Here is a 27,612-nt window from a genome sequence, read left to right as displayed (position 1 = left end):
CTTCTGCATATTCCTGATTAGAACACTAATTTTCTTAAGTTCTGCCTATCAACCTGCTCTGGTGGGAAAAGTAGTTTCATCTCTTTTCTTCACCATGAAGGTTTTATATTTGAGGGTGAAATGTGCTTACAATTTATAGCAGCTTGTGGATTTATTTATTTATTTATTCATTCATTCATTCAATTTTTATGCCGCCCTTCTCCTTAGACTCAGAGCGACTTAAAACATGTTTGCAATAGCACTTTTTAACAGAGCCAGCATATTACCCTCACAATCTGGGTCCTCATTTTACCCACCTCAGAAGGATGGAAGGCTGAGTCAACCTTGAGCCGGTGATGAGATTTGAGCCGCTGACCTTCAGATCTACAGTCAGCTTCAGTGGCCTGCAGTACAGCACTCTACCTGCTGCGCCACTCCGGCTCTTTTAGCTTCAGATTCTAGATACTCTATAGTAAATAGCTTGGATTCTACTTGTGTACCAGGGAAACCCCACGGGAAGGGAGGAGTGGATGGTTAAAACAAAAGTCAGGATGACAATGGCCTTCATGTGATCAATGTCCTGCTCCTTTCCTATGTCTGTTGACATCATGTCCATGTACAAGTCCATGTCTGAGACTAAGGGGCTTAGAAGCAGTGCCTTTGTCATGGTCAGACCATTTTCTACTAAGGCTTGACTTCCTGGCTCCAATCCTTCCCCGCAGGGAGGCGGAACCAATGAAGATGTTCCGCCCCAGACGCCTAATGGATCCAGAGGGTTTCCAGACGGCGCTTGGGGTTATTCCAGAGGCACTCATCCACAGTTCGGTGGAGTCTCTTGCGGAGGCCTGGAATACGGCTGCTGCGGAGGCTCTCGACCGGATTGCGCCTTTGCGACCTCTCCGTGGCGCTAGACCCCGTAGAGCCCCATGGTTCAACGAGGAGCTCCGGGAGTTGAAACGCCAAAAGAGACGTCTAGAGAAGCGATGGAGGAAGAGTAGGTCTGAATCTGATCGAACACTTGTAAGAGCTTTTATTAAGACTTACAAAGTGGCGCTCAAGGCGGCAAGATGCGCGTACCATGCCGCCTTGATTGCATCAGCGGAATCCCGCCCGGCCGCTCTGTTTAGGGTGACCCGCTCCCTTCTTAACCAGGGGGGAGTTGGGGAGCCCTTGCAGAGTAGTGCCGAGGAGTTTAACACGTTTTTCGCTGATAAAGTCGCTCAGATCCGGGCCGACCTCGACTCCAATTGTAAAACAGAGTCGACTGACAACGAGTCAGTCGAGGTGACTGGGGCACGTACTTGTCCACCTGTCTGGGAAGAGTTTGATCTGGTGACACCTGATGAAGTGGACAAGGCCATTGGAGCTGTGAGTTCCGCCACCTGTTTACTGGATCCGTGTCCCTCCTGGTTGGTCTCGGCCAGCAGGGAGGTGACACGGAGCTGGGCCCAGGAGATTACCAACGCTTCCTTGGGGAGGGGAGTTTTTCCATCACTCTATAAAGAAGCGCTTGTGCGCCCCCTCCTCAAGAAGCCTTCCCTGGACCCAGCAGTACTCAACAACTATCGTCCAGTCTCCAACCTTCCCTTCATGGGGAAGGTTGTCGAGAAGGTGGTGGCACTCCAGCTCCAGTGGTCCTTGGAAGAAGCCGATTATCTAGGTCCCCAGCAGTCGGGCTTCAGGCCCGGTTACAGCACAGAAACCGCTTTGGTCGCGTTGATGGATGATCTCTGGCGGGCCCGGGACAGGGGTTTATCCTCTGTCCTGGTGCTCCTCGATCTCTCAGCGGCTTTCGATACCATCGACCATGGTATCCTTCTGCACCGGTTGGAGGGGTTGGGGGTGGGAGGCACTGTGCTTCAGTGGTTCTCCTCCTACCTCTCTGGCCGGTCGCAGTCGGTGTTAGTGGGGGGTCAGAGGTCGACTCCGAGGTCTCTCCCTTGTGGGGTGCCTCAGGGGTCGGTCCTCTCCCCCTTGCTATTTAACATCTACATGAAACCGCTGGGTGAGATCATCCAAGGACATGGGGTGAGGTATCATCAATATGCCGATGATACCCAGCTTTACATCTCCACCCCATGCCCAGTCAACGAAGCGGTGGAAGTGATGTGCCGGTGCCTGGAGGCTGTTGGGGCCTGGATGGGTGTCAACAGACTCAAGCTCAACCCGGATAAGACGGAGTGGCTGTGGGTTTTGCCTCCCAAGGACAATCCCATCTGTCCGTCCATTACCCTGGGGGGGGAATCATTGACCCCCTCAGAGAGGGTCCGCAACTTGGGCGTCCTCCTCGATCCACAGCTCACATTAGAGAACCACCTTTCAGCTGTGGCGAGGGGGGCGTTTGCCCAGGTTCGCCTGATGCACCAGTTGCGGCCCTATCTGGACCGGGACTCATTACTCACAGTCACTCATGCCCTCATCACCTCGAGGTTCGACTACTGTAATGCTCTCTACATGGGGCTACCTTTGAAAAGTGTTCGGAAACTTCAGATCGTGCAGAATGCAGCTGCGAGAGCAGTCATGGGCTTACCCAGGTATGCCCATGTTTCTCCATCACTCCGCAGTCTGCATTGGCTGCCGATCAGTTTCCGGTCACAATTCAAAGTGTTGGTTATGACCTTTAAAGCCCTTCATGGCACTGGACCAGAATATCTCCGAGACCGCCTTCTGCCGCACGAATCCCAGCGACCGATTCGGTCCCACAGAGTGGGCCTCCTCCGGGTCCCGTCAACTAAACAATGCCGGTTGGCGGGCCCCAGGGGGAGAGCCTTCTCTGTGGCGGCACCGGCCCTCTGGAACCAACTCCCCCCGGAGATCAGAACTGCCCCTACTCTTCCTGCCTTCCGTAAACTCCTCAAAACCCACCTTTGCCGTCAGGCATGGGGAAACTAAACATCTCCCCTGGGCACGTTGAAGTTATATATGGTATGCCTGTATGTGTGTATGTTAGTATAGGGGATTTTCTTAAACTCATAATATTTTAATTAATTGGATTGTATTGGATTGTTTTTCACTTGTTGTGAGCCGCCCCGAGTCTTCGGAGAGGGGCGGCATACAAATCCAAATAATAAATAAATAATAATAATAAATAAAAGAATTGCACGAATGTGATCACTATCTTGACATTTTGATAAAGCAATAGCACTTAGACTTATATACAGCTTCACAATGCTTTAACGCCCTCTCTAAGAGTCAACATATTGCCCCCAACAAACTAGCTCCTCATTTTACTGACCCTAGAAGGATGGAAGTCTGAGTCAACCATGAGCAGGTCAAAATCAAACTGTTGGCTGTGGGCAGAACTAGCCTGCAATACAGCATTCTAACCACCATGCCACCACCGTTCCTGGTGGCATGGAGGCTAGATATTTCATCTACTCCTTGGACACTACTGTCATGCACATGTGCTTTGCTTGTTAATGAATTGAAGGCTTCCAACCTACCAAAACCACAAAGTAAAATCCTAGGTTTAGAAGACTTAGAACTACGTCATCTTAAACATGACCTATGCATAGCCCATAAAATCATCTGCTACAACGTTCTTCCTGTCAATGACTACTTTAGCTTCAACCACAATAACACACGAGTACATAACAGATACAAACTTAAAGTAAACTGCTCTAAACTTGACTGCAGGAAATACGACTTTAGTAACCAAGTAGTTGATGCATCACTATCAGACTCTGTAGTATCATCACCTAAACCCCCAAACTTTAACCTTAGACTATCCACTGTTGACCTCTCCCAATTCCTAAGAGGTCAGTGCATAAATGCACCAGAGTGCCTTCCGTCCCCTGTCCTAATGTTTCTCTTTTACTAGCATCATGTATATAAATAATAATAATAATTTAATAATAATTTATTGGATTTGTATGCCACCCCTCTCCGCAGACTCGGGGCGGCTAACAACAATAATAAACACAACATGTACAATCCAATAATAAAAACAACTAAAACCCCCTAAAAAACGACTAAAAACTTGTAATGGCCTAGGGGGAAGAGCTATCTCAACTCCCCCATGCCTGGCGGTATAAATGAGTCTTGAGACGAAAGACAGGGAGGGTGGGGGCAGTTCTAATCTCTGGGGGGAGTTGGTTCCAGAGGACCGGGGCCACCACAGAGAAGGCTCTTCCCCTGGGGCCCGCCAAACAACATTGTTTAGTCAACAGGACCTGGAGAAGGCCAACTCTGTGGGACCTTATCGGCCGCTGGGATTCGTGCGGTAGCAGGCGGTTCCGGAGCTAATCTGGTCCATTGCCATGTAGGGCTTTGTATAACACCAATACATATGAGACAAAACAAACAAACAAATAAATAAAATTGGCTAGCTTGTGGTTTTTGTCTTGCGTGATCACAACCAAAGGTTCTATCCCCGCAGGGCAGTCAATCCATCCTGATATCTTTCGGAAGTGCTGTTTCAGCTTCCAGCATCTCAGCTGGTAAAAGCTTAAAAAAGATTCCTTCTGGGATGGAGCACAGGAGATCTGGCAGCCCCACTTACATAGTAATCCGTTAACAAGAATTCAAGCTTGGTCTCTGCGGCGGTTACTGACACTTCGTTCACTAACATCTCCACGTCCTTGTCAGCTTCTGCTTCAGCGACAACACTGTGAACCTTTGCGTGGCACTAAAATGAATGACAGACGAAGTTAGACCGGGCGGGGGGGGAGGGAGCACTTTCCAGGAATATTTAATTCAGAGCGAATGAATGTGGAATTAACATACTGCAATGAGGCTTTGTCCAAAATGAGAAAGAAGCTGGCTGTAACGATGTAATGTATTGCAGAGAAGCAGGAGTCTGTCTTTCTCAAGGTCAAGAATGCTCTGTGGGAAAAGAAACAACGATTATTCTATATGGAAAGGAACAGTTAAAAGACCATAGTCAGAGCAGTTACTTCAATCTTACTCAGCTGTTAGCTATTAGGGCTTGTATCTAAAGTGAATCCTACAGAGCTGAATGAATCTTCATTCATACAGGCAAGGGTTCTCAACTTTTCTAATGCTGTGACCCCTTAATAGTTCCTCATGTTGTGTTGACCTCCAACCATAAGTCTAGCACCAATTCTCCCAGCAGAACTTTAAGCTGATTGGCAGGAAGGTCAGAGGGATACCCCCACTGTAAGCACCTGATTGGTCAGGTTATAAAAATATGTTCCAAGGTGCCAGAATAGAAGCTTTAGTTCCTAACACCATGGGAAATTTATCTATTCCAATGATCTTATTCGACTACTGTAAAAGAGTCATTCGACCACCAAAAGGGTTCCGACCCCCGATCTGGGAGTATATGAAAGTAGTAGGTGAGAGTGTTAGATACATATAGTAGGTGGCTTGAGATGACTGAAAAGAAAAGTGGGATAAAACTCAATAACTCAATATCAAATCTGGCTTGCTCAGCAGAACCAGTGGTTTATCCTTCCAAGGAAGAGTACATTCTGATCCTGGTAATGAACCCAGATTTGATCTTGCAACATTATCCTGGGAGCCTTTGCTCAATCAGTCAGTCAAACAAATTTTGAATGTACAATATGTCAGGGTTCCAGAATTTGGCCATGAAGTGTACTCCCTGGTCCAAAATGATTTAGATGCCCTTAAGGCGGTGGATGTGGGTAAGAAACGTCTTATGTGCTGATGGGAGTTTATTTATTTATTTATTTATTTTGTCCAATACACAATAATACACAATGAAGGTTATAGAGGATATAGTAGAGAAGAAATACGAGATATAGGAGAGACTATAGGACAGGGGACGGAAAGCACTCAAGTGCACTTATATACACCCCTTACTGACCTCTTAGGAATCTGGAGAGGTCAACCATGGATAGTCTAAGGGTAAAATGTTGGGGTTAGGGATGATACTACAGAGTCCAGTAATGAGTTCCACGCTTTGACAACCAGGTTACTAAAGTCATATTTTTTACAGTCAAGTTTGGAGCGGTTAATATTAAGCTTGAATCTGTTGTGTTGTCTTGTGTTGTTGTGATTGAAGCTGAAGTAAGATTTGACAGGCAGGACATTGCAGCATATGATCTTGTGGGCAATACTTAGATCATGTTTAAGGCGTCATAGTTCTAAGCTTTCAAGACCCAGGATTGTAAGTCTGGTTTCGTAGGGTATTCTGTTTCGAGTGGAGGAATGAAGGGCTCTTCTTGTGAAGTATCTTTGAACATTTTCAAGGATGTTAGTGTCTGAAATGCAATATGGGTTCCAAACAGATGAGCTGTATTCAAGGATGGGTCTGGCGAAAGTTTTGTAAGCACTGGTAAGTAGTGTGAGATTTCCAGAGCAGAAGCTACGTAGGATTAAATTAACAACTCTTGAGGCCTTCTTAGCGATGTTGTTGCAGTGGGTTTTGGCACTTAGATCTTTAGTTATTAGTATTCTTGACCAAGTGGGGATTATCTGTGATAATTTGTTTATTAAGTTTGTATTTGAAGTTCTGATTCTTTTTGCCAATGTGTAGGACAGAGCATTTGCTGGTTGAGATTTAGAGTTGGCATGTGTTGGACGAGTCAGAATCTGAGTCTAGGTCTTTTTGTAGAGTAGTTGTGTTATCAGTGGTGTTGAAGAGTTTTACATCATCTGCAAAAATAACACAGTTGCTTGTGATGAGATCGCAAAGGTCGTTGATGTAGAGAATGAAGAGCGTAGGTCCCAGTACGCTACCTTGGGGGACACCGCTTTTAACAGGGACGGGTGTGGATATGGAGCTTCCTATTTTGACCACTTGTTGCCTGTTAGACAGGAATGCAGTAATCCAGCTGTGGAGGGATCCTGAGATGCCATAGGATTTGAGTTTTTGAAGTAGTTTGTCATGGACCACTGAATCAAAGGCTTTAGAGAAGTCAATATAAATTGCATCTATAGATTTTCCTTGATCAAGATGAGTTGTCCATATGTTTTTGTAGTGAAGGAGCTGTAGATTGCAGGATAGTTTTTTTCTGAATCCAAATTGTTTGTTAGAGAGCAGATTATTAGTTTCAAGGTGGATAGTAGTTGATTGGTTTATAATTGATTCCATAACTTTACATGGGACACAGCATAGTGAAATTGGTCTGTAGTTATCGACAAGAGAGGGGTCTCCTTTTTTGAAGACGGGGATGACCATTGCTTTCGACCATATCTTAGGAAGTGTGCTGGTACTGAAGGATTTTTCAAAAATTATGCTTAGTGGTCTAGCTATAGCAGAAGAGAGCTTTTTTAGGAAGTATGCACATAGGCCATCTGGTCCAACTGATAGGGAAGGTTTAAGGTCACGTAATGCTTTTTCAACTCAGTCTTCAGTGAAGTCTACTTTGGTTAGGTCATTGAGAGAGTTTGAGGTGCGAGAGATGAATTTGGGGATGAGCCATTGCTATTGACAAAGACAGAGCCAAAGAATGAATTGAGAAGGATAAATTTGGATGAATCATCGTGGTATTCTATTCCCTAGAACTTCCACCCATCGATTCCAGTCCTGCTAGAAATATCAGTTAGAGAGGTTCATTCTGACTCAGATTTCACAAAACTTCCCTGAGTAAGGCAGATGCAAAATCAAATCTTGTTTCCTTTTAATCAGCACACGAAAATGCAAAATACTAATCAAACTCAATCTATCTGCTTATATAATGAGGTTCACCCAAGTCAATAATGCTGCATCGTTCAAAAAACTAGATGAAGAAAGAGTGCAATTGAAACACACTCTCCCTCTATCTTTCCCTCCCTCCCTCCCTCCCTCTCTCTCCCTCCCCTCCCCTCCTCTCTCTTACTCCCCCCTCCCTCCTTTAGTTCCATATAGAGCCTTAAGAGTTGATTCTAAGATTAATTCAACAATGTTTTGCTGGATCACTGAAGCCATCCATTTGTGCTAACAATAGCTAGAGAATGCCGTTTGCTTGCACATTGGTAAGAGCTGAAAGCAATGGATCCAAACAATCACTTGGCAAGCAGCTTGAGCTCAATCAAAAAATAAGCTGGGGTTTGGATCGTGGATCTTTCTGACTGTTACGTAGGTGTGTTCCTTTTAGCTAAAGGGTAGTGAAGGAGTTGGATAAGATCTAAGTATGTAATTAAAAATACAGAAGCTCTCAGTGGAGGTGGTGATGCTCAACAGCATTTAATTAAACTGCTCCAAGAAAAAAAGAAAGAGAAGATTTATGGCCAATTTGTTGGGGGGGGGGGTTATAAAGCACTTTTAACAAATCTCAGTATTTTTATTATTTTTTAGGACTCTGATCTAGCTCTGGACGGTCATTAATCTGATTTTAAGTAGGTTGGACTCAACAAGATATATAAGTAGGAAAGAAAGAAGAAAGAAAGAAAGAGGGAGGAAGGAAGGAAGGAAGGAAGAAAGAAAGAAAGAAAGAAAGAAAGAAAGAAAGAAAGAAAGAAAGAAAGAAAGAAAGAAAGAAAGAATCCAGAAAAACCTTTCAGTTAAGCAAGAGTCTGAAGTGACTGCATACCCACTATGGAGCTATTTATTTTAGCATTTTAGCAAGACTTGCAGGCTAAAGAAGAATGTTGTCAGTCATGGCCAGTATGGAATCGTGGAGTTGGAAAGGACCTTGGAGATCAGTCCAGGATCCACTGGACCATATTTGACAGACAACCCTTCAGCCTGTCTGAAGACTTCCAATAAGGGAAAGCTTGTCATTTAAAGGGGCAGTCTGTCTGAAAGTTTCCCTTGACATCTACTATGAATCTACTTCCTGGTAGTTTTAGCTCACTGCTTCTGCCTCAGCACTCTGGGGTAACAGAAGATAAATCAACTCCTTTGCATGATAATCCTTCAGGTAGCTGAACATTGCTGTATCTTTCTGCGGTCATCTTTTCTTAGGCTAAACATATTCATCTTCTTTAATTGTTCCTTAAGGGATGTTTTAATTTGAACATGTTGATTTTAACTATTTGGGGACAGGGAAATGGGAAAGCATATAAATACACATTATTTTTTATTTTTTATTTTTGAAGCTAATATGTATGCACAAAAGCAGAAGTCAGTCCAAGACAAGAATTTATATTTCACTGTTCATCCTGTTCTCAGGGAATAAATCTTGGGAACAGCATGATCTACGGAAACGAAACGTTATCTTGAGAACATTTATGTTGCTGCAGATCAATATCCTTTTATCACTTGGTGCTCTTTCTTGCCAGAAACTAAGGAAAATAATATATTACCTATAAAATGTATATACTCACATTTGATTTTACCAAATATAGGTAACAATTGTCCTACAAGTATACTACAAGCCAGCAAATCTCTTTTGGCATGTGAAGAGGTCTCTATTTATGTACACCTGTGCCCTTTATTCTACCCTCTAAAAATTGAAGGTAATGATGATGAAAATCTGACATAGATGGGAAAAGAAGCTGGATCTGTATTAACTGAGGATGAAAATGGAAAAAAATTCTTAGCCTTCCTCCAAAGCAGGATTGTCAAACTTGCAGACCGTGGACCGGATGCACACTGGCCATGCCCACCACTGGTTTAGCAAAGCGGGGGAAGTTGTGATACATCATGTGATGATCTGTTGTCGCGTGTTTGACGCCCCTGTTCCAAAGAATTAGTAGCAGTTCTACTAATAAATTCTTGCCTGCTGTTACCTACATCTACGGAGAGGGGTGGCATATAAATCCAATAAAACTAATCTAATCTAATCTTTGCATCAGGTTAAGGCTGGGAAACAAAAAGTGATTATCTTCCTATACAGTGGTACCTTGTCTTACGAACGCCTCTTCTAACAAACTTTTCAAGATACGAACCTGGTGTTTAAGATTTTTTTGCCTCTTCTTCCAAACTATTTTCACCTTACGAACACAAGCCACCACTGCTGGGATGAAGGGGTTTCTTTTTTTTCTTTTTTGAAGAAAGAAAAGGGAGGGGCGGCTTGGAGAGAGCGAAAGAGTTTGCATTAAGAAAGCAAGGAGAACTGGAGTGCTTGCAGAGGCAATGAAAGGGTGTGTTGAAGAAAGAAAAGGGAGGGGTGGCTTGGAGAGAGCGAAAGAGTTTGCATTAAGAAAGCAAGGAGTATTTCTGATATTCAAAAAAATATGTATATATATATATATATATATGTAAAAATGAAAAAATAAAGAGGGTAGTTATAGTGAACACACTTTTAGTTAGAAAGAGAAATATATCAAAAGTTCTAAAGGAAAAAGGATCCAAAAATTTCTGATAAGTCCAAATAAAGTAAGCCTAACTTATGCTCTAGTAAAATTATCCAGAAAAAGAAAAAAAAAGAAATATGAATCCAAAACCAATGTCCAGTGTAATTTCCAAATTCAAATACTAATAAAATAGTCCAAGTTTCTTTATTTTATTTTATATAAAACAACAACGAAGAATAGAAAAATAAAAATACAAAAAATATCCTTACGCCTCTAGTGTCACACAGAAAATAGTCCCAGCAAGTCCAAGGAAAAGATTAAAAAGGGAATAAAAATAATGTCGAAAATTTTAAAAATAGAAAAATAGAATAAATAGTCCAAAAATCATTTCAAATATTTATAACTTCAGTAAAATTCCATTGAAATAGCGTACATTGAATTTAGTTCAGTTCATTGGTTCTACAGTATTTAATTAATTAATATATTTACTTCATCCACTCCATAATTTCCAAATCAAACTTTAGTTTTGTAAAAGAAGAAGAAAAAATTTATATATCAAAAAATATGACAAGAAAAAATAGAAGGAAAAAAGGGAAAGTAAACACACCACACTATATCTTTAGGTTAAAAAAAAGTGAAAGTTATACTCAATTGTAACAAAGACAAGTAGTTCCGGCTAATCTTCTCCTCCGCGTATGGATATCACTTACAGTTTTCTTCTTTTGTTATATTCGCCTTAAAGTTTAAGATCTTCTTTTCCCAAACTTGTATAGATACCAAAAGAGTTCCGTGTGGTGCTGGCAATCTCCTTTATCTGCTGATCTGTTATTTGTAGACTTCTCTTCTATTTTTGAACTTCCGCTTTCGGCGACCGCTATGGCTGTGTCCAGGCAGCCGCCTGGGCACAGCTCTCCATGCCTGCAGCTGCGGGGTTGTCCCTAACCCCCGGGACCGCGGCGATCCGTCCCAGGGTGTCCAGGAGACCCCCTGTCCTGGGCCGACCCCTCCGGTGTCGGCACAACGCGAATCCGCGCCCTGCAAGGTGGAAAGGAGGACTGCGGTGCCGGAGCTCAGCCTCCGTTCCTCCGGCGCGATCGGGCTCCATCCGGAGTATATGATTGGTGGAATGTTAAAAATAGAATTAAAAATTAAATATGCAAGAATAAATGATTATTTGAAAAATTATAAGATAGAATTAAATAGTTTATATGATAACTAATTTAGAAGTGTTTATTTTATTCTCTTTTCGTATTACTAATAATCTGTTTATTGCTCTATATATATATACAAGTGTATTACTTTTTAAAATATATATATATATATATATATATATATATATATATATATATATATATATATATATATATATATATACCGTATATACTCGAGTATAGGCCGAGTTTTTCACCCCCAAAAATGGGCTGAAAAACACAACCTCGGCTTATACTCGGGTCATTGACAAAGTCACCACACGAGGGCGCCATTGCTTGAGCCAGAGCGAGGAGGCACCAGCTTTTGTCCCCTCTCGCACGCCGTAGTTCCTCTCCCTGGCTCAAGCAAAAGAGGCAGCCATTTGCTCCAACCGAGAGGGGGAAAAAGCAATGGTGAGTAACTATTCCTTGCTCTCTCTGCATTGCCCTTAGTCGGATTAAAAAGGCCCCCTGCTGTCAGATTCTCCTCCCCCTCCTTTGAAAGGATTTAAACTGTTTTAAAAATGGTATTTTGTGGTAGTTGCTGTCCTTGCTTGGATAGGATCTAATAATGTGTTATGAGGCAGAGCTAGACAGGAATTCTTTTTCTATCTGTCTATCTTTCTATCTATCTATTTTTCTATCTATCTATCTATCTATCTGTATCTATTTCTATCTATCTATCTATCTATTTTTCTATCTGTCTGTCTATCTATCTTTCTATCTATATCTATCTATCATCTATCTATCTGTATCTATTTCTATCTATCTATTTTTCTATCTATCTATTTTTCTTTCTATCTATCTATCTATCTATCTGTATCTATTTCTATCTATCTATCTATCTATCATCTATCTATCTGTATCTATTTCTATCTATCTATTTTTCTATCTATCTATTTTTCTTTCTATCTATCTATCTGTATCTATTTCTATCTATCTATCTATCTATCTATTTTTCTATCTGTCTGTCTGTCTGTCTGTCTATCTATCTTTCTATCTATATCTATCTATCTATCTATCTATCTATCTATCTAGCTATCTGTATCTATTTCTATCTATCTATTTTTCCATCTTTCTATCTATCTATTTTTCTTTCTATCTATCTATCTATCTATCTATCTATCTATCTATCTATCTATCTATCTATCTATCTATCTGTATCTATTTCTATCTATCTATCTATCTATCTATCTATCTATCTATCTATCTATCTATCTATTTGGTTTTCTATGCTGATAACCTCACAGCAGCTAATGCTGAAGCTCTTCTTTGGATACACTTATTTATTTGTTTGTTTGTTTATTTATTTAATTGGATTTGTATGCAATCCCTCTCCAAGGACTCAGGGTGGCTCACAGCATATATAAAAACAGAACAATAATGTAAATCCAATTAATGATGAGAAGGAATCCAGTTTTGAAGGATTTTAACTCTTAGGTTTTAGCTTTGTTCCTGATCGAGCTACTTTTTTTACTTTTTAATTTATTGTTAATATTGTTAATTTGTTTACCCTCTTTTAAATTTACAGAGCTAGTTTACTGGTTTTCTTTAAAATAAATATTCTAAAACATGTCTCAATTAATGTAATTTTATTGTTTTCCATTTTTATAAGTTACCAGTAGCCAGTGTTCCCTCTAATTTTTTTTTGGGGTGGGCGGAAAAGTATAGTGTCTGAGCGGCAGTCCCTTCGGGACTGGGCGGCACTCTTTCCCTCTCACTCTTTCCCTCTCGGCTTCTGGGCAGGTTTGAAAAACTCTGAGTTGATGATGATTTTTAAGTGAGCCATTGCTCACTGCTCAGCTTAGAGGGAACTATGCCAGTAGCCACTGCATTTTCTAACCTCGGCTTATACTCGGGTCAATACGTTTTCCCACTTTTTGTGGCAAAAATTGGTGCCTCGGCTTATACTCGGGTCGGCTTATACTCGAGTATATACGGTATATAAAGAAATTTAATCAATAATCTTAATCTTAAAAACATAGAATCAAATTTAATGATAATGCAATTTGCAAGTGTGGCATTTCTGCTTAGATCTGGTAACAGTTAGAGTTTTTTTTATATTCTGTATTAGTTAGACTTCTATGATAAGCGGAGCAATGGTAGCTCCTTAAATGTTTAATGTTGTATGTCTTTGTCTGTCTTTTTTGAAAATAATAAAAAATATTTTTTTAAAAAAAAGAAAGCAAGGAGAATTGGAGTGCTTGCAGAGGCACTGAGAGGGTGTGTTTTGAAGAAAGAAAAGGGAGGGGTGGCTTGGAGAGAGAAGTTTGGGATTTTCCTGAAGGATTTGGAAGCATTATTCCCTTTTATATTGATTCCTATGGGAAACATTGTTTCGTCTTACGAACTTTTCACCTTACGAACCTCGTCCTGGAACTAATTAAGTTCGTAAGACAAGGTTTCACAGTAATTAGAAAGTTGTAGGTCAGTGATGGCAAACCTTTTTACCTCAAGTGCCAAAACAGCATGTACGTGTGCCAACACCCATAATTCAAAGCCTTGCTATGGCGAAAACAGATTCCCCCACACCCCTGGAGGCCGTTTGGAGGCCGGAAATGGCCTGTTTCCCAACTTCTGGTGGGTCTAGTAGACTCGTGTTTCACCCTCCACAGGCTCCAAAGACTTCCCTGTAGCCAGGGATGGGTAAAAACGCCCTCCCCCATCCCCCAGAGGTTCTGTGTGAGCCAAAAATCAGCTGGCCGACACACACATGAATGTTGGAGCTGAGCTAGGGCAACGACTCGTGTGCCAGCAGATATGACTCCGTGGGCCACTTGTGGCATCCGTGCCATAGGTTTGCCATCACCGTTGTAGGTGGTTCTCTTGCAAAGAGCCCAAGAGCTTGCTCTAAGGTTTTTGAGAGTTGTGATCCTGGAAAGACCTTTTGTCATGGGACCACTGAGGATATTTAAAAATAAAATGAAATTGCTTCATCTAATAATGTGTGTTCTCGTACACAGTTTGTTATTCTGGAATGGTGACAAAAATATATATGAGGTCTCCATCAGTATAGTCAAAATTATTGAACTATTTAGGTTGGATATTTGGGGGTTTTTTTACGAAGAAATAACTTTCCATCAATAGAGTGACAAGTGAGGGATGTTTGAGATGCTGGGAATAGAAACCATTTTATTTCATATCTTCAACAAAACTGGGTTTAAAGTTATACTTTTGGGGGCCTTAGATGTTTTATCTTGAATGCCCAGCTGTAAATCAGGAGGTGCCTCACGGAACTGTAAATCGAAGTAAAATATAATTGGAAAAGGAAAAGAATATGACTTGTTTCCAGCTGAAGAAAAACTCAGCGGAGGCAGAGATAACAGTGCTAGAAAGAAAGCTCTGGTTGACTTGCCTGGTGCCCATTTTCTAATGCCTGCTCCCATTTCACACGAGTTTCACAGGCAGTTAAGTTCTTCTTGTAATAGTCTTCATCTTCCTTTGCCAGTTTGATAGCAGATTTTTCTAGGTTTCTGAGCAACTAAAATGAAAATATAAGAGCAAGTTGTCTTTTTTTAAAAGCGTAATTGATATTCAACGAGGACCTCCGGGAGTTGAAACGCCAGAAGAGACGTCTAGAGAAGCGATGGAGGAAGAGCAAGTACGAATCTGATCTAACCCTTATAAGACACCCATCCAGGCCCCAACAGCCTCCAGGCACCGGCACATCACTTCCACTGCTGGACATGGGGTGGAGATGTTGACTGGACATGTTGACTGGACATGGGGTGGAGATGTACAACTGGCATCGGCATATTGATGATACCTCACCCCATGCCCTTGGATGATCTCACCCAGCGGTTTCATGTAGATATTAAATAGCAGGGGGGAGAGGACCAACCCCTGAGGTACCCCACAAGGGAGAGACCTAGAGGTCGACCTTTGACCCCCCCACTAACACTGACTGTGACTGATTGGAGAGGTAGGAAGAGAACCACTGAAGAACAGTGCCTCCCACTCCCAACCCCTCCAGCCGGCGCAGAAGGATACCATGGTCGATGGTATCGAAAGCCACTGAGAGGTCAAGAAGCACCAGGACAGAGGACAAGCCCCTATCCCGGGCCCGCCAGAGATCATCCATCAACGCGACCAAAGCAGTTTCCATGCTGTAACCAGGCCTGAATCCAGACTGCTGGGGACCTAGATAATTGGCTTCTTCCAAGGACCGTTGGAGTTGAAGTACCACCACCTTCTCAACAACCTTCCCCATAAAGGGAAGGTTGGAGACTGGACGGTAGTTATTAAGCACCGCTGGGTCCAGGGAAGGCTTCTTGAGGAGGGGGCGCACAAGTGCCTCCTTATAAGGAGCCAGAAAGGACCCCCTCCCCAAGGAAGCGTTGACAATCTTCTGGACCCAGCTCCGTGTCACCTCCCGACTGGCCAAAACCAACCAAGAAGGACACGGATCCAGTAAGCAGGTGGCGGAACTTACAGCTCCAATGGCCTTGTCCACTTCATCAGGTGTCACCAAGTCAAACTCCCCCCAGACTGATGGACAAAGACATTTAGCCCCAGTCACCTCGACTGACTCGTTGTCAGTCGACTCTGTTTTACAATTGGAGTCGAGGTCTGCTCGGATCCGAGCGATTTTATCAGCGAAAAACGTGTTAAAGTCCTCAGCACTACTCTGCAAGGGCTCCCCAACTCCCCCCTGGTTAAGAAGGGAGCGGATCACCCTAAACAGAGTGGCCGGGCGGGATTCCGCTGATGCAATTATGGGCTACGGAAGGGCTGACAGATACTTCCCCAGAAGGTAATTAGCCAGCGGATAAGTGTTCCTCTGGGAATTGAACATCCTGAGTCAGGTTACCTGTCTACCTACTCCACCTTATTTATATAATGTCTCCATTTGGGCATACACCTGTCCGGAGACCTACCTTTTTTTTGCTCTTTGGAGAAGCCAGTGGGTGGGAGCTTTCTGTATCACGGAACAGTGCTTCATGGTCCTTGGTCAGCTCTTTTAACTTCTTCTTGGCCTGTCCAGCAAATACACCAATACCAACAAAATTCATAATCAGAGTGAATATAACTATAACATATATATTATAGTTATATTATTAACATGTTATATATAATTATATAACAACATGGTAAGCAACCTCTTTGATGCTTTCTTATTCCATATCTTGTGTTGTGGTTTGGCCTGGGCCAGCCGTTGCTCCCACAAATGGGAGAGACGCGGCACAAAGTGAATGTGAAAGCCTGGCTGACAGACAGGAAGATGTGGCAGACAGCAAGGAAGATGTGGCAGACAGCCAGAAGGATTCAGCAGACAGCTCAGGGGATTTGGCCTGCAGTCCCTCAGACAGTCTGTCCTCACTCAGTTCGTCTGCAGATCAATACATTGATCTACGTAGCCAAAGAGCTATGCAAAGAAGGGATCGCTTTAAGAAGTATTATAAGTCATTATAGGAGCACCTGGGCTTGGTGTGGTTCCCTTAATGAGGGCTAAATGGATAAAAAGGGAACAAGGGCCAAGGCAAACTGTGGCTGTTTATCTGTGTTGTTTTGTGGTTCCTGCTTTGAAGTTTCTGTGCCGTTGGAGTTTTCAACCCAGCTTTGTCAGACAAGTGGGAGGTGAAAACTCTGGGACTTGCTGTTTGCTTCAAGGATTCAAAAGGACTCCTGAAACGTCTTTGCTCATTCCAGGTTGTCTTTGTTTGTTTTTCCCTGTGTTTTTTGTATGCGGCTGAAGTAAGCCTTGCATTGTTTTCAGACATTAAGAACTGTTTTTTGAGTAAGCTATTTTTGTTTATCTAATACAAGTTTGCTGATTAGCAGAGCACGTGTGTGTTTGATTTATTTTCATTGGACTCTTACGCATTGCCGAGCCAGTCGGGCAGAACATCTTGGGAGTTGCATACAATCTAAATCATGGGTATTGGCAGGGGTGGGCTGCTGCCTGGACGGGGGGGGGACGGACGCAGTGGGGTAGCAAAAATGGAGCTCCACCCCAGAGCACCCAATTTGCCCTGAAAGATGTTGAAAGAAAATGCAGGGCGTCCTGCATAAGCCACACCCACAGTAAAAGTTTTGGTAGATCTTCACTGGGTATTGGGATATCAAAAGTCAGGAAGGTCAGTACAACTGTGGGATTGGAGCTCTACTCTTTAATGGTCATTAGCTTCATGGGGGGTTTTTTGACACACAAACATACACACACACACACATATGGTAGGCATCTCTGGCTTGCTGATGATGACATTTGGATGAGATCTATCAATAACTGCCCTGAAAATAGCAAATATTTCATTGTTGCATACTTGTCAATGTAATACAGGGTAGAAGAAAATATGCAATGTTTAAAGAAAACAGAGTTGTATCAGTGCTGGGTTGCTACGGGTCCACTCTAGATCAGGTGAACTGGTAGCGGCACTGGCGAGAGGCTCCGCCCACCCTCCTGGTGGTGACAAAATTTGAAACCCACTAATGAGTTGCATCCTCCAGATTACTAAATTTTAAGCGCTGAAGATTCTTAAGTCGCTTATTTTAGAATCACCTTTCCTTCCCGCAAATTAGAACCCAGTCAGTCAGTAGCATTTTTGTAGTCATTAGAGACACCCACTTCTCAGAAAGAATGTCTTAATCCCATTTAGGTAAAATTGCAGTAGTTTGCAATGGATGGATCACTTCCAAGTATTTTTCTAGGAATAAAAAGATAAAAACTTGCCTTAAGCTGTTGACGCCAGTTGCTGGTAACTGCTTCAGCTGCCTTTTCAACTGTATTATCTACCTTGTGGAGAGAAACACCACAATCAATGGGGGGAAATAACTGTTTGTTAGGTTTTCATTTTGTCTATGGAGATCCTCAGTCATCCAGGCCATGATTGTCCCAAAGGTGATTTTTTTCAAGAGGAAACTGAACTTTGTGGTTTCTTGTAACTGCTGGTGGGTAGTGATGGGCGAACCCAATGGTGTTCGGGTTCGGCAAGTTTGGACAAATTTTACGCAAAATTCAGTCGAACCCGAACCGAACCCGAACTCAAACCCGAACAGGGAATCCCTCCCACGAAGAGATTCCAGGGGTACACTGGCAGGTTGCTAAGGACACTAAGATTATCACTTCCTGGATTCCATGGAATCCAGGAAGTGATCACCTTGGCGTCCTTAGCAACCTGCCAGTGACATCAAAGCTCCGCCCCCAGAATCTCTTCGTGAGAGGGATTCCCCAGCTCCTTCAAAGGGAGGTCTTCACATAAAAATAAACATTGTTATTTTTACAAAAAAGGACACCGCAGTGGCGCTGCAAGCAAAGGGCGGTCCTTTCACGTAAAAATAAACATGTTTTCCATGGAATCCAGGAAGTGATCACCTTGGCATCCTTAGCAACCTGCCAGTGACATCAAAGCTCCACTCCCAGAATCTCTTCGTGAGAGGGATTCCCCAGCTCCTTCAAAGGGAGTTCTTCACGTAAAAATAAACATTGTTATTTTTACAAAAAAATACACCGAAGCAGCGCTGCAAGCAAAGGGCGGTCCTTTCACGTAAAAATAAACATGTTTTCCATGGAATCCAGGAAGTGATCACCTTGGCGTCCTTAGCAACCTGCCGGTGATGTCAAAGCTCCAAATGCCGAACACGACCCCAAACTTTGCCCGAAGTTTGAAAAAATTTCGTGTTCGTGTTTGGCATACCAAACACCGCAAAATTCGGTACGGACCCGAATTGTGCAGGTTCGGTTCACCATCACTACTGGTAGGGTCTCTCTTCAGACTGTCCTATGTAGCCGTGTCCTTCAGAAGATTGTTCAGCTTGTGGTCAACTGTGTTCAGGATGGCTGTGCTGAAGAAGCTTCTTGGATGAGAAGTGAAACATCTTCAAAGAAAAACCAGAAAGTCCAGTTGCCTCTTGAAAATATGGGGGGAATATAACATAATATATTTAGTTATGTTGAGCTTTTTAGCGGAGAGGTAATTTCTCAACAAAATTAGAAACCTATCCCCCAAAACCAGATGTAACCTTCTTTGCAGCTACATATTTTACATTCAGGATTTGAAGGAGGAATCAATTCCACCCTAAGCCAATTTCAAGGAAAGCAGGTCATCTATGGTGATCATCACCCATGGTTATGGGGTAGGGTGATATAGTTTTGTTAGGGTGGTTTTCAGGGAGAACCATCTCAAATCTGGGCATTAAAATTTGAAAGGAGCTACTGCCTTTACAACTTGCGGTTATGAATTACTTTCTTTTTTCTATTGCATCTTCTTGTATCATCCCTCTTTGTCTGTGTTTGTAGGAATGATCTGCTAGCTCTGTGACAGGGACCCTATGGCACATGTGCTGGAAGTGGCATGCTGAGCCATCTCTCGAGGCATGCAAGCCATCACCCATTGCTCTTTCGGGTTCCGGCACACGGGGCAGCTGGTCTTCACACATCGGCAGTGCTGAAAGAGAGTAGAGCAGCTGCCGGTGCGCACATCTGCTCTTCCGGTTTCCGGCATGCACAGGCACACTGACTACCTGGTTTTTTGCTTTCTGGCATGCATGCATGCGCAAAGACCAGCTGGCTGGTGCACATGCATGCTCCAGAAACTGGAAGATTCTCTTCCTAGTGTGAGCTTGTGCACTGGGTGGCTGCTCTTCTGGTTTCTGGCATGTACGCGACCTCCCATTTCAGCACTTAGCACTGAAAAGGTTCGCCAACACTGTGCTGGCTAATGTTGCCTAAAGTCAATTTTGCCTATACTGCTATATATTTGTAACATGTTCCGACCTGGGGAATGGATGATATTCAAAAGAAGAATGGGGTGTTTTTTCCATCAAGAGATATTTTGACGACAATTTGTGGTATAGGCTTGGATCCTAGTCAGTATTTTGCCACGATCAAAAATGTTGCAGTAAATACAGTTCATCTGTCTGGAGCCCATACCACATCTCGGACATCAACACCCTTAAAATGTGCAAAGATACTTCACCAGAAGAGCCCTTCACTCCTCCACTCGAAACAGAATACCCTAGGAAAGCAGACTATCAATCCTAGGTCTAGAAAGCTTAGAACTACGTCGCCTAAAACACGATCTAAGTATTGCCCACAAGATCATATGCTGCAACGTTCGACCTGTCAATGACTACTTCAGCTTCAATTGCAACAACACAAGAGCACGCAACAGATTCAAACTTAATATTAACCGCTCCAAACTTGACTGTAAAAAATATGACTTCAGCAACCGAGTTGTTGAAGCGTGGAACTCATTACCTGACTCAGTAGTGTCAACCCCTAAACCCCAACATTTTTCCCTTAGACTATCCACGATTGACCTCTCCAGGTTCCTTAGAGGTCAGTAAGGGGCGTGCATAAATGCACCAGTGTGCCTTCCGTCCCCTGTCCAATTGTCTCTACTTATCTCATTTATCTTTTCTTCCTTTCAAATATGTTCACTTATACTTTTATATCTTTTCTTCTATTCTTTTCTTTATTTATATTATTACATATCTATTCTCTTCAATGTGTATTATGTATTGGACAAAATAAATAAATAGATAGTGTTCTGTCTGGGTCACTCCGTAAGCTAAAACCAACCCAAAAAGATAAGCCAGACACACCGGTAAAAGGCAAAGGCAGTTTATAGAATTCAAAGAAAACACAGGTAACAGAAAATGTCCTTACAAACAGGAAAACGCTGGAACTTCAAAGATATACAGGATTCTTGCTGCCAAGACGAAGCTGTAGATAGCAAACATACGCCTCCCATGAGTCTTCCAGACTGCTAGGCCACAAGCCAAGATCAGAGACGCCGAGAATCAAGGCAGATCACCGCAACTCCAATTGATAACACTCCACATGGCTTCAAGGGCTTGCCTGCCTTTTAAATCCTGCTGATGAGGACCACACCCAAACCCAGCTGTTTCTAATTCAATGGTGATAATATTTCTTTAACTGCTCCTTTCGTTGCTCTGAACGTCTCTGTCGCATGTCAATGACAGCTTGTGCATCATCACCTAATGATTCCAAACTACTGGCTGGGGAGAGCCCCCCCCCCGGGGCTCTCCTGCTGTTCTTCCTCATCACATTCCTGACTGTCCCCTCCCCCGTCCGACTGCTCAGCCCCCTCCTCTTCGCTGTCCTCCTCTTCCGGGCATGGAGCCAGCAGAGACGCAGCCGGTCCCTGAGCAGCCCCAGGCTGAATCACAACAGATAGATAGATAGATAGATAGATAGATAGATAGATAGATAGATAGATAGATAGATAGATAACATTATCATAACAACAAGGGTTATCCGAACTCACTATTTTTTTCTTCTTCTCGTGGTCCTGCAGGATACGATTCATTGGATTTATCGCTTCTGTCTGAATGGCTTTGCCAAGCTTTCTAGATGCAGGACATAAAATATTATACTGTACATCTATGTTATGAAAACTTGCCTTCTCAGAAAACAACATCATTTGCCAGACAACCACAGCAGAAATGATTGCAAGTATTATCACCCGTGCAATCTCCGAGGAGGAGGCAATAAAACTGAAATGTTTATTGTAGAAGTTTTAAAGCCTTTCCTGGCCTCAGTACACTTTGAAGAACGAAGCAGGTTGTGCTTACCTGTGCAAGTCTGATTCCGATTTCAGCTCCTCCGAAACGCAAAGCGAAGTATTATGAATATAGCTAAAGACAGACCACGGGAAAAAGTAGACGTAAGTTTTTATTTCAGCTTCCAAGTGAGCGAGTTATAATTCCTAAGAACCCAGGAAATGTGACATCTTTACTAGGTTTGGGTTTACACTTTCGTATGATTTATTTTGAAAATTTGAGACCCGGGGTAATTCTGTAAATTCAGTGGTTTTATAAGATGAATTATAGAACTGTACTGCTTTTTGGCACCAAGTACCCAAACCGGAATGTGCATACATGTACATGTATATGTGTGCACCAGAAGCATCAGAAGCCATTTTTAGCCTGAAAAATAGTCTGAAAATGGCCTGGTTTCTTTCACCATTTTTCAGGTAGTTTTGGGGATGTTTTGGGGGTGTTTTCCAGGTGTTTTTGGCCCAGGAAATGGCTCGAAATACGACCTGGTTTTTGATCATTTTTCAGGCTGTTTTCAGGCCATTTTCCAGTGCTCTGCCGCCTGCAAAGATCAGCTGGCCGGTGTGCATGTGTGCGCCTGAAACCAGAACAGCAGCTGGTGATGGCACATGTGCCCACAGAGAGGATTTTGTGTGCCACCTCTGGCCCATATGCCATAGATTCGCCATCACAGATATAGATCAGGAAACCCCCTTGTATTTTTTTCAATTTGATCCCTACCAGTAAATAATACTGGCATAATTTCCCTATTTTGGGATGGGAAACAGAGATAAACTCCAATGAAAGTTCTATAATGGCTTTAACATAGATTTTTTTAAAAAAAAATAGGGAGAAGCTTCCCAAGTTTCCAGTGAACCTCTCCCGGCAAAAGAGAAGATCCTGGTTCCATTCACAGGAACTTTGCCCCAAGGCTTTTTTTGCATAGCCCTCAACCATGGCTAAATACAATTGTTTCTAACAGAGATTGCCCATATCTGATATAGGGTATGGATGAAAATGAGGAGAACAATACCCATTTGTTATTGGGGACTATTATTAATCCACAAACGTATTATAAGAGTCAGTGGTGGACATCAATATAAAAAATTATGTATACATTTATTTTTTAAAAGATAGTAAAGTATCACGTGCTCATTAATGCTTTGGTTCCTGCATTTTTTATTGCTATTAATCTTCTCATAGTTTCCATCACCCATTTTCCTCCCACTTATGACTGTATGACTGTAACTTGTTGTTTGTATCCGTACGATTTATATTAGAAACATAGAAACATAGAAGACTGACGGCAGAAAAAGACCTCATGGTCTGCCCTTATACGATCTCCTGTATTTTATCTTAGGATGGATATATGTTTATCCCAGGCATGTTACTGTGGATTTACCAACCACGTCTGCTGAAAATTTGTTCCAAGGATCTACTACTCTTTCAGTAAAATAATATTTTCTCATGTTGCTTTTGATCTTTCCCCAACTAACTTCAGATTGTGTCCCCTTGTTCTTGTGTTCACTTTCCTATTAAAAACACCTCTCCTGAACCCTATTTAACCCTTTAACATATTTAAATGTTTCAATCATGTCCCCCCTTTTCCTTCTGTCCTCCAGACTATACAGATTGAGTTCATGAAGTCTTTCTTGATACGTTTTATGCTTAAGACCTTCCACCATTCTTGTAGCCCGTCTTTGGACCCGTTCAATTTTGTCAATATCTTTTTGTAGGTGAGGTCTCCAGAACTGAACACAGTATTCCAAATGTGGTCTCACCAGCGCGTATTTGATTGCGTATTTGCACCTTATGGCAATCATTAAGTGTTGTACCTCATGATTCTTGACAAATGTATCTTTTCTTTTATGTATACTGAGTGCATATGAATCAAAGACAAATTCCATGTGTGTCCAATCACACTTGGCCAATAAAGAATTCTAATCTAATCTTATCATTTGAGGTGAGAATCTTAAACTCTTGTAATATTTGGTAATATGACACAATTCTGGATGTTTTAGAAACAACCTTTTGCGAGCCTACGGCGTCCCTGTGGTTCCTCGCAGTCACCTTATTAGAAACCATTGTGCATGGTGGTTCTCAACAGCTTCCAATTAGGATGCAATTGCTGCAGTTCTCAAATGGAAAAAAATCAAGAAAAGATGATCTCAAGCAGAGCAATTCTTTCTAATTATCAGAGTTCCGGGTTCATACCATTTGGTCAGATTACATAACAGCAGCACATCCAGGAAGACAGATATCATCCTCTGACAACCATTAAAGATAATATATCTTTATCCTGGAAGAAAATACTGGACCAGGGGTAGAGGAAAAGAGCGTAACAGTATAGTTAATACTCACTTCACTTTTATTTTAGTCAGCATTTTGGCAAGCTTGTTTGCCAATTTCTCCAGTCCCTTACCATATGTAATCTCCAAACTAGTTCTGTAGAGAAAAGAATCAATGGGAACTCATTCCCTTTAGAAGATAAAACTTTGGAAACTTCACCAAGGGAGGGCGAAAAAATGAGCACTGTGTGTGTGTATATTGGGGCGGGGGGCAGCTAGGGTGAGGAGAGAAAGGGAAATGAAGACACAGGAAACTATACAGCAGGAGTTAAAACAATACAGTAGTTTTAGCATTGATCCAAACTGTGCTGGAGCCTGGGCAAGCCAGACTCCTCTGCTAAACAGTCTAATACAGTGATGGTGAATCTTTTTTTTGGGGTGCCGAAAGGGTTGCCTGGGGAAGGCAAAAACAGCTTCCCCCACCTCCTGGAGGCCCTCTGGAGGCTGAAAATAGCCTGTTTCCCAACTTCTGGTGGGCCCAGTAGGCTCATGTTTCACTCTCCCCAGGTTCCAAAGGCTTCCCTGGAGCTAGGGGTGGGTAAAAATGCTCTCCCCCATATCCCCGGAGGCTCTCTAGAAACCAAAAATGTCCTCCCAGAGCTTCTGTGCAAGCCAAAAATCAGCTGCCCGGCACACACATGCATATTGGAGCTGAGTAGGGCAATGGCTCACATGTCAGCAGATATGGCTCCATGTGCCACCTGTGGCATCTGTGCCATGGATTCGCCATCACTGGTCTAATAAATTTCACAAAGGTCAGACTTGGAGGAAATTGAATAATATGTGAAAACAAAAGGAACAAATCCACCAGTCCAAAGCAACATTAAAAGGCATAACTTCTGAAAGTCTGAATCAGGGGGTGCCCAAAGGAATGTTTCCATGGGCAGAAGGGAAAAATCAAAGCTTCTTTGGAGGCTATGCTTTCAATCCCTCTCGCCATCCTTCTCTTTCTCTCTCTCTCTCTCTCCTCCCCTCCCTTCCTCATCACGTGACATCTAGGATTATGGCTCATCAACAGTGCAACTGTTCCCCCTTGCAGATATTTTCCATCATGTTGAAAAGCACATCAGCACTAAGTTAGAATTGACACTTCCCTTTCCAAAAGGGTTTCTCAACTAGAATTCATACATGCCTTTAAAAAAAAGGGAAGGGAAGAATTTGATTTTTTTAAAAAACCCAATAAAATGGAAAGAAACTGAACACAGAGACAAATTATGCTTTTTCTGTAACCGCCAATTCATTCTCTCTGCAACTACTTGAAGCAGGGGAGGACAGTTCATTTAGTTCTACCCTGTATAGTGGTACCTCTACCTAAGAACACCTCTACTTACGAATGTTTTTAGATAAGAACCGGGTGTTCAATATTTTTTTCTCAAGAACCATTTTCCACTTACAAACTCGAGCCTCCAAAACCGTAACCAGAAAAGGCAGGGAGAAGCCTCCGTGGGGCCTCTCTAGGAATCTCTTGGGAGGAAATAGGGCCGGAAAAGGCAGGGAGAAGCCTCCGTGGGGCTTCTCTAGGAATCTCCTGGGAGGAAACAGGGCCGGAAAAGGCAGGGAGAAGCCTCCGTGGGGCTTCTCTAGGAATCTCCTGGGAGGAAACAGGGCCCCCACCCTCCCTGTGGTTTCCCCAATCGCATGCATTATTTGCTTTTACATTGATTCCTATGGGGAAAATTGCTTCTTCTTACACCTGGTCACGGAACGAATTTAGTTTGTAAGTAGAGGTACCACTCTACTGGTGTTATCCTTATCTATGCACAGACACCCTGTCGCAGGTTGTAAGTAATTAAAGTCCATTAAGACATTAATCCCGTGGAGGTGATAGATGAAAACCTTTAGTCATTTGTTCAAAACAAGATTTCTTTTATTATAAAAGTAAAAAAATAAAACATGTCTTGAGGGACAACATAACAAATACGTCTTACATGATGGTGGATAGAAAAGAGAATGGAGTTTTAGGATGAAGAAGAAGGAAGTGATGTTAGATTTGGCAGGATATTACATCATAATAGGAGGATCTTAGTAAGGCACACACACAGTTAACTCTTTAATTACTAAATGTTTCTGGGGCTGGCAATATTCAGCGTGACACACCCAACTCCCACACCTCCAAAACAACAATGAAACAAAACATTTAACCAGTTCCAAAATGTCATTTAAAAGTGGTTTGAATTGTTGCTAAGTTTTTAAGAATGCTACCAAAAGGGTTTATACTCTAATTCAATTAAAATATATATATTTCCAAACAGCATGAGTGCATCACCGATGGATAAATAATTATTTAGTTGTGCTTGGAAGGAGATTAATGGGATTTTGCACCTTGTTTGAAATAGTACTTTTTCTTTTTCAGACACCTCTTTAGCAGCGGTGGGCTTCAAAAATTTTAGCAAGGGGTTCTCTGCCCAGTTGCTGGGTGGGCATGGCTATGGTGGGTGTGGCCTAGTTGGCCTCCTGCACCATGGCAGGGAGCCTTTTTGCTTTCCCCGGGCTCCAGAGGTTTTACTCAAGCCTCCAGGAGGGTGAAAATGGCCTCCCCAGACTCTGCAAGAGAGAGCAAAGGAAGCAAGCAATAGCATTAAAATTTAATTGGAAAATGAAACAATCTGTGTAATCAGGGTGACAAAACTAGATAAAGGAAGCCCATGAGATTAATGACATATACTGAGAGTAATGGATAAGAAATCAAAAAGTATCAATGATTATATTTTATTTTATTTTGTTTTATTTTTATTTATTTGTTTTGTCAAGTACATAATGCAGGAATGTGAAGAAATAATAAATAATAGACTCTGGGGAGGCCTCTGGAGGCAAAAACAAGCCCATTTCCGGCCTTCCAAACTTCTGGTAGGCCTGTTTTTCACCCTCCCCAACCACCTTGCACTAATCTGCAGCCAAAACGGGCTCTGTGGGGACTCATGGGAGGGGAGGGGTGGGAGGGGCCAGCCAGGAGTGGGATTTTGGGGTTCTCTGAACTGCACAGAATCTTAGCTAGAGACGTCTTAAACAAGATCTAAGTATTGCCCACAAGATCATATGCTGCAACGTCCTGCCTGTTGGCGACTACTTCAGCTTCAACCACAACAACACAAGAGCACACAACAGATTTAAACTTAATATTAACCGCTCCAAACTTGACTGTAAAAAATATGACTTCAGTAACTGAGTTGTTGAAGCGTGGAACTCATTATCGGACTCCATAGTGTCATCCCCAAACCCCCAATACTTTACCCTTAGATTATCTATGGTTGACCTATCCAGATTCCTAAGAGGTCAGTAAGGGGCGAGTACAAGTGCACTAGTGTGCCTTCCGTCCCCTGTCCTATTGCTCTCCTATATCTCCTATACCTTTCTTCTATTCCTATATTTCTTCTTCTATTCTTTCATTGATATGTTCTATTATTATACCTTCTTTTCTATTATTTCTTAGATATATTTTATTATGAGTATCTCCTCTATAACCTTCATCATATATTTTACTATGTGTATATAGATATATACCCACTAAA

The 27,612-nt window shown here is 42.4% G+C and overlaps 1 protein-coding gene across 1 annotated transcript in view; it reads right to left on the bottom strand.

Moving 5' to 3' along the window:
• NOSTRIN (nitric oxide synthase trafficking) overlaps positions 1-27,612 on the bottom strand; it is a 58,239-nt gene that overhangs the window by 19,441 nt on the left and 11,186 nt on the right. The window contains exons 3-10 of the mRNA XM_070731723.1: positions 24,117-24,200; positions 21,792-21,854; positions 21,485-21,566; positions 17,926-17,988; positions 16,133-16,231; positions 14,611-14,736; positions 4,705-4,803; positions 4,481-4,606 (exon numbers count right to left, since the gene is read on the bottom strand). Of these exons, the coding sequence (XP_070587824.1) occupies positions 4,481-4,606; positions 4,705-4,803; positions 14,611-14,736; positions 16,133-16,231; positions 17,926-17,988; positions 21,485-21,566; positions 21,792-21,854; positions 24,117-24,200 (742 nt within the window). The remainder of the gene's footprint in view (positions 1-4,480; positions 4,607-4,704; positions 4,804-14,610; positions 14,737-16,132; positions 16,232-17,925; positions 17,989-21,484; positions 21,567-21,791; positions 21,855-24,116; positions 24,201-27,612) is intronic.

This window comes from Erythrolamprus reginae, chromosome 1 (genome assembly GCF_031021105.1).
Source record: "Erythrolamprus reginae isolate rEryReg1 chromosome 1, rEryReg1.hap1, whole genome shotgun sequence".
Taxonomy (NCBI): domain Eukaryota; kingdom Metazoa; phylum Chordata; class Lepidosauria; order Squamata; family Dipsadidae; genus Erythrolamprus; species Erythrolamprus reginae.
This window is presented reverse-complemented; position numbering and strand designations above follow the sequence as displayed.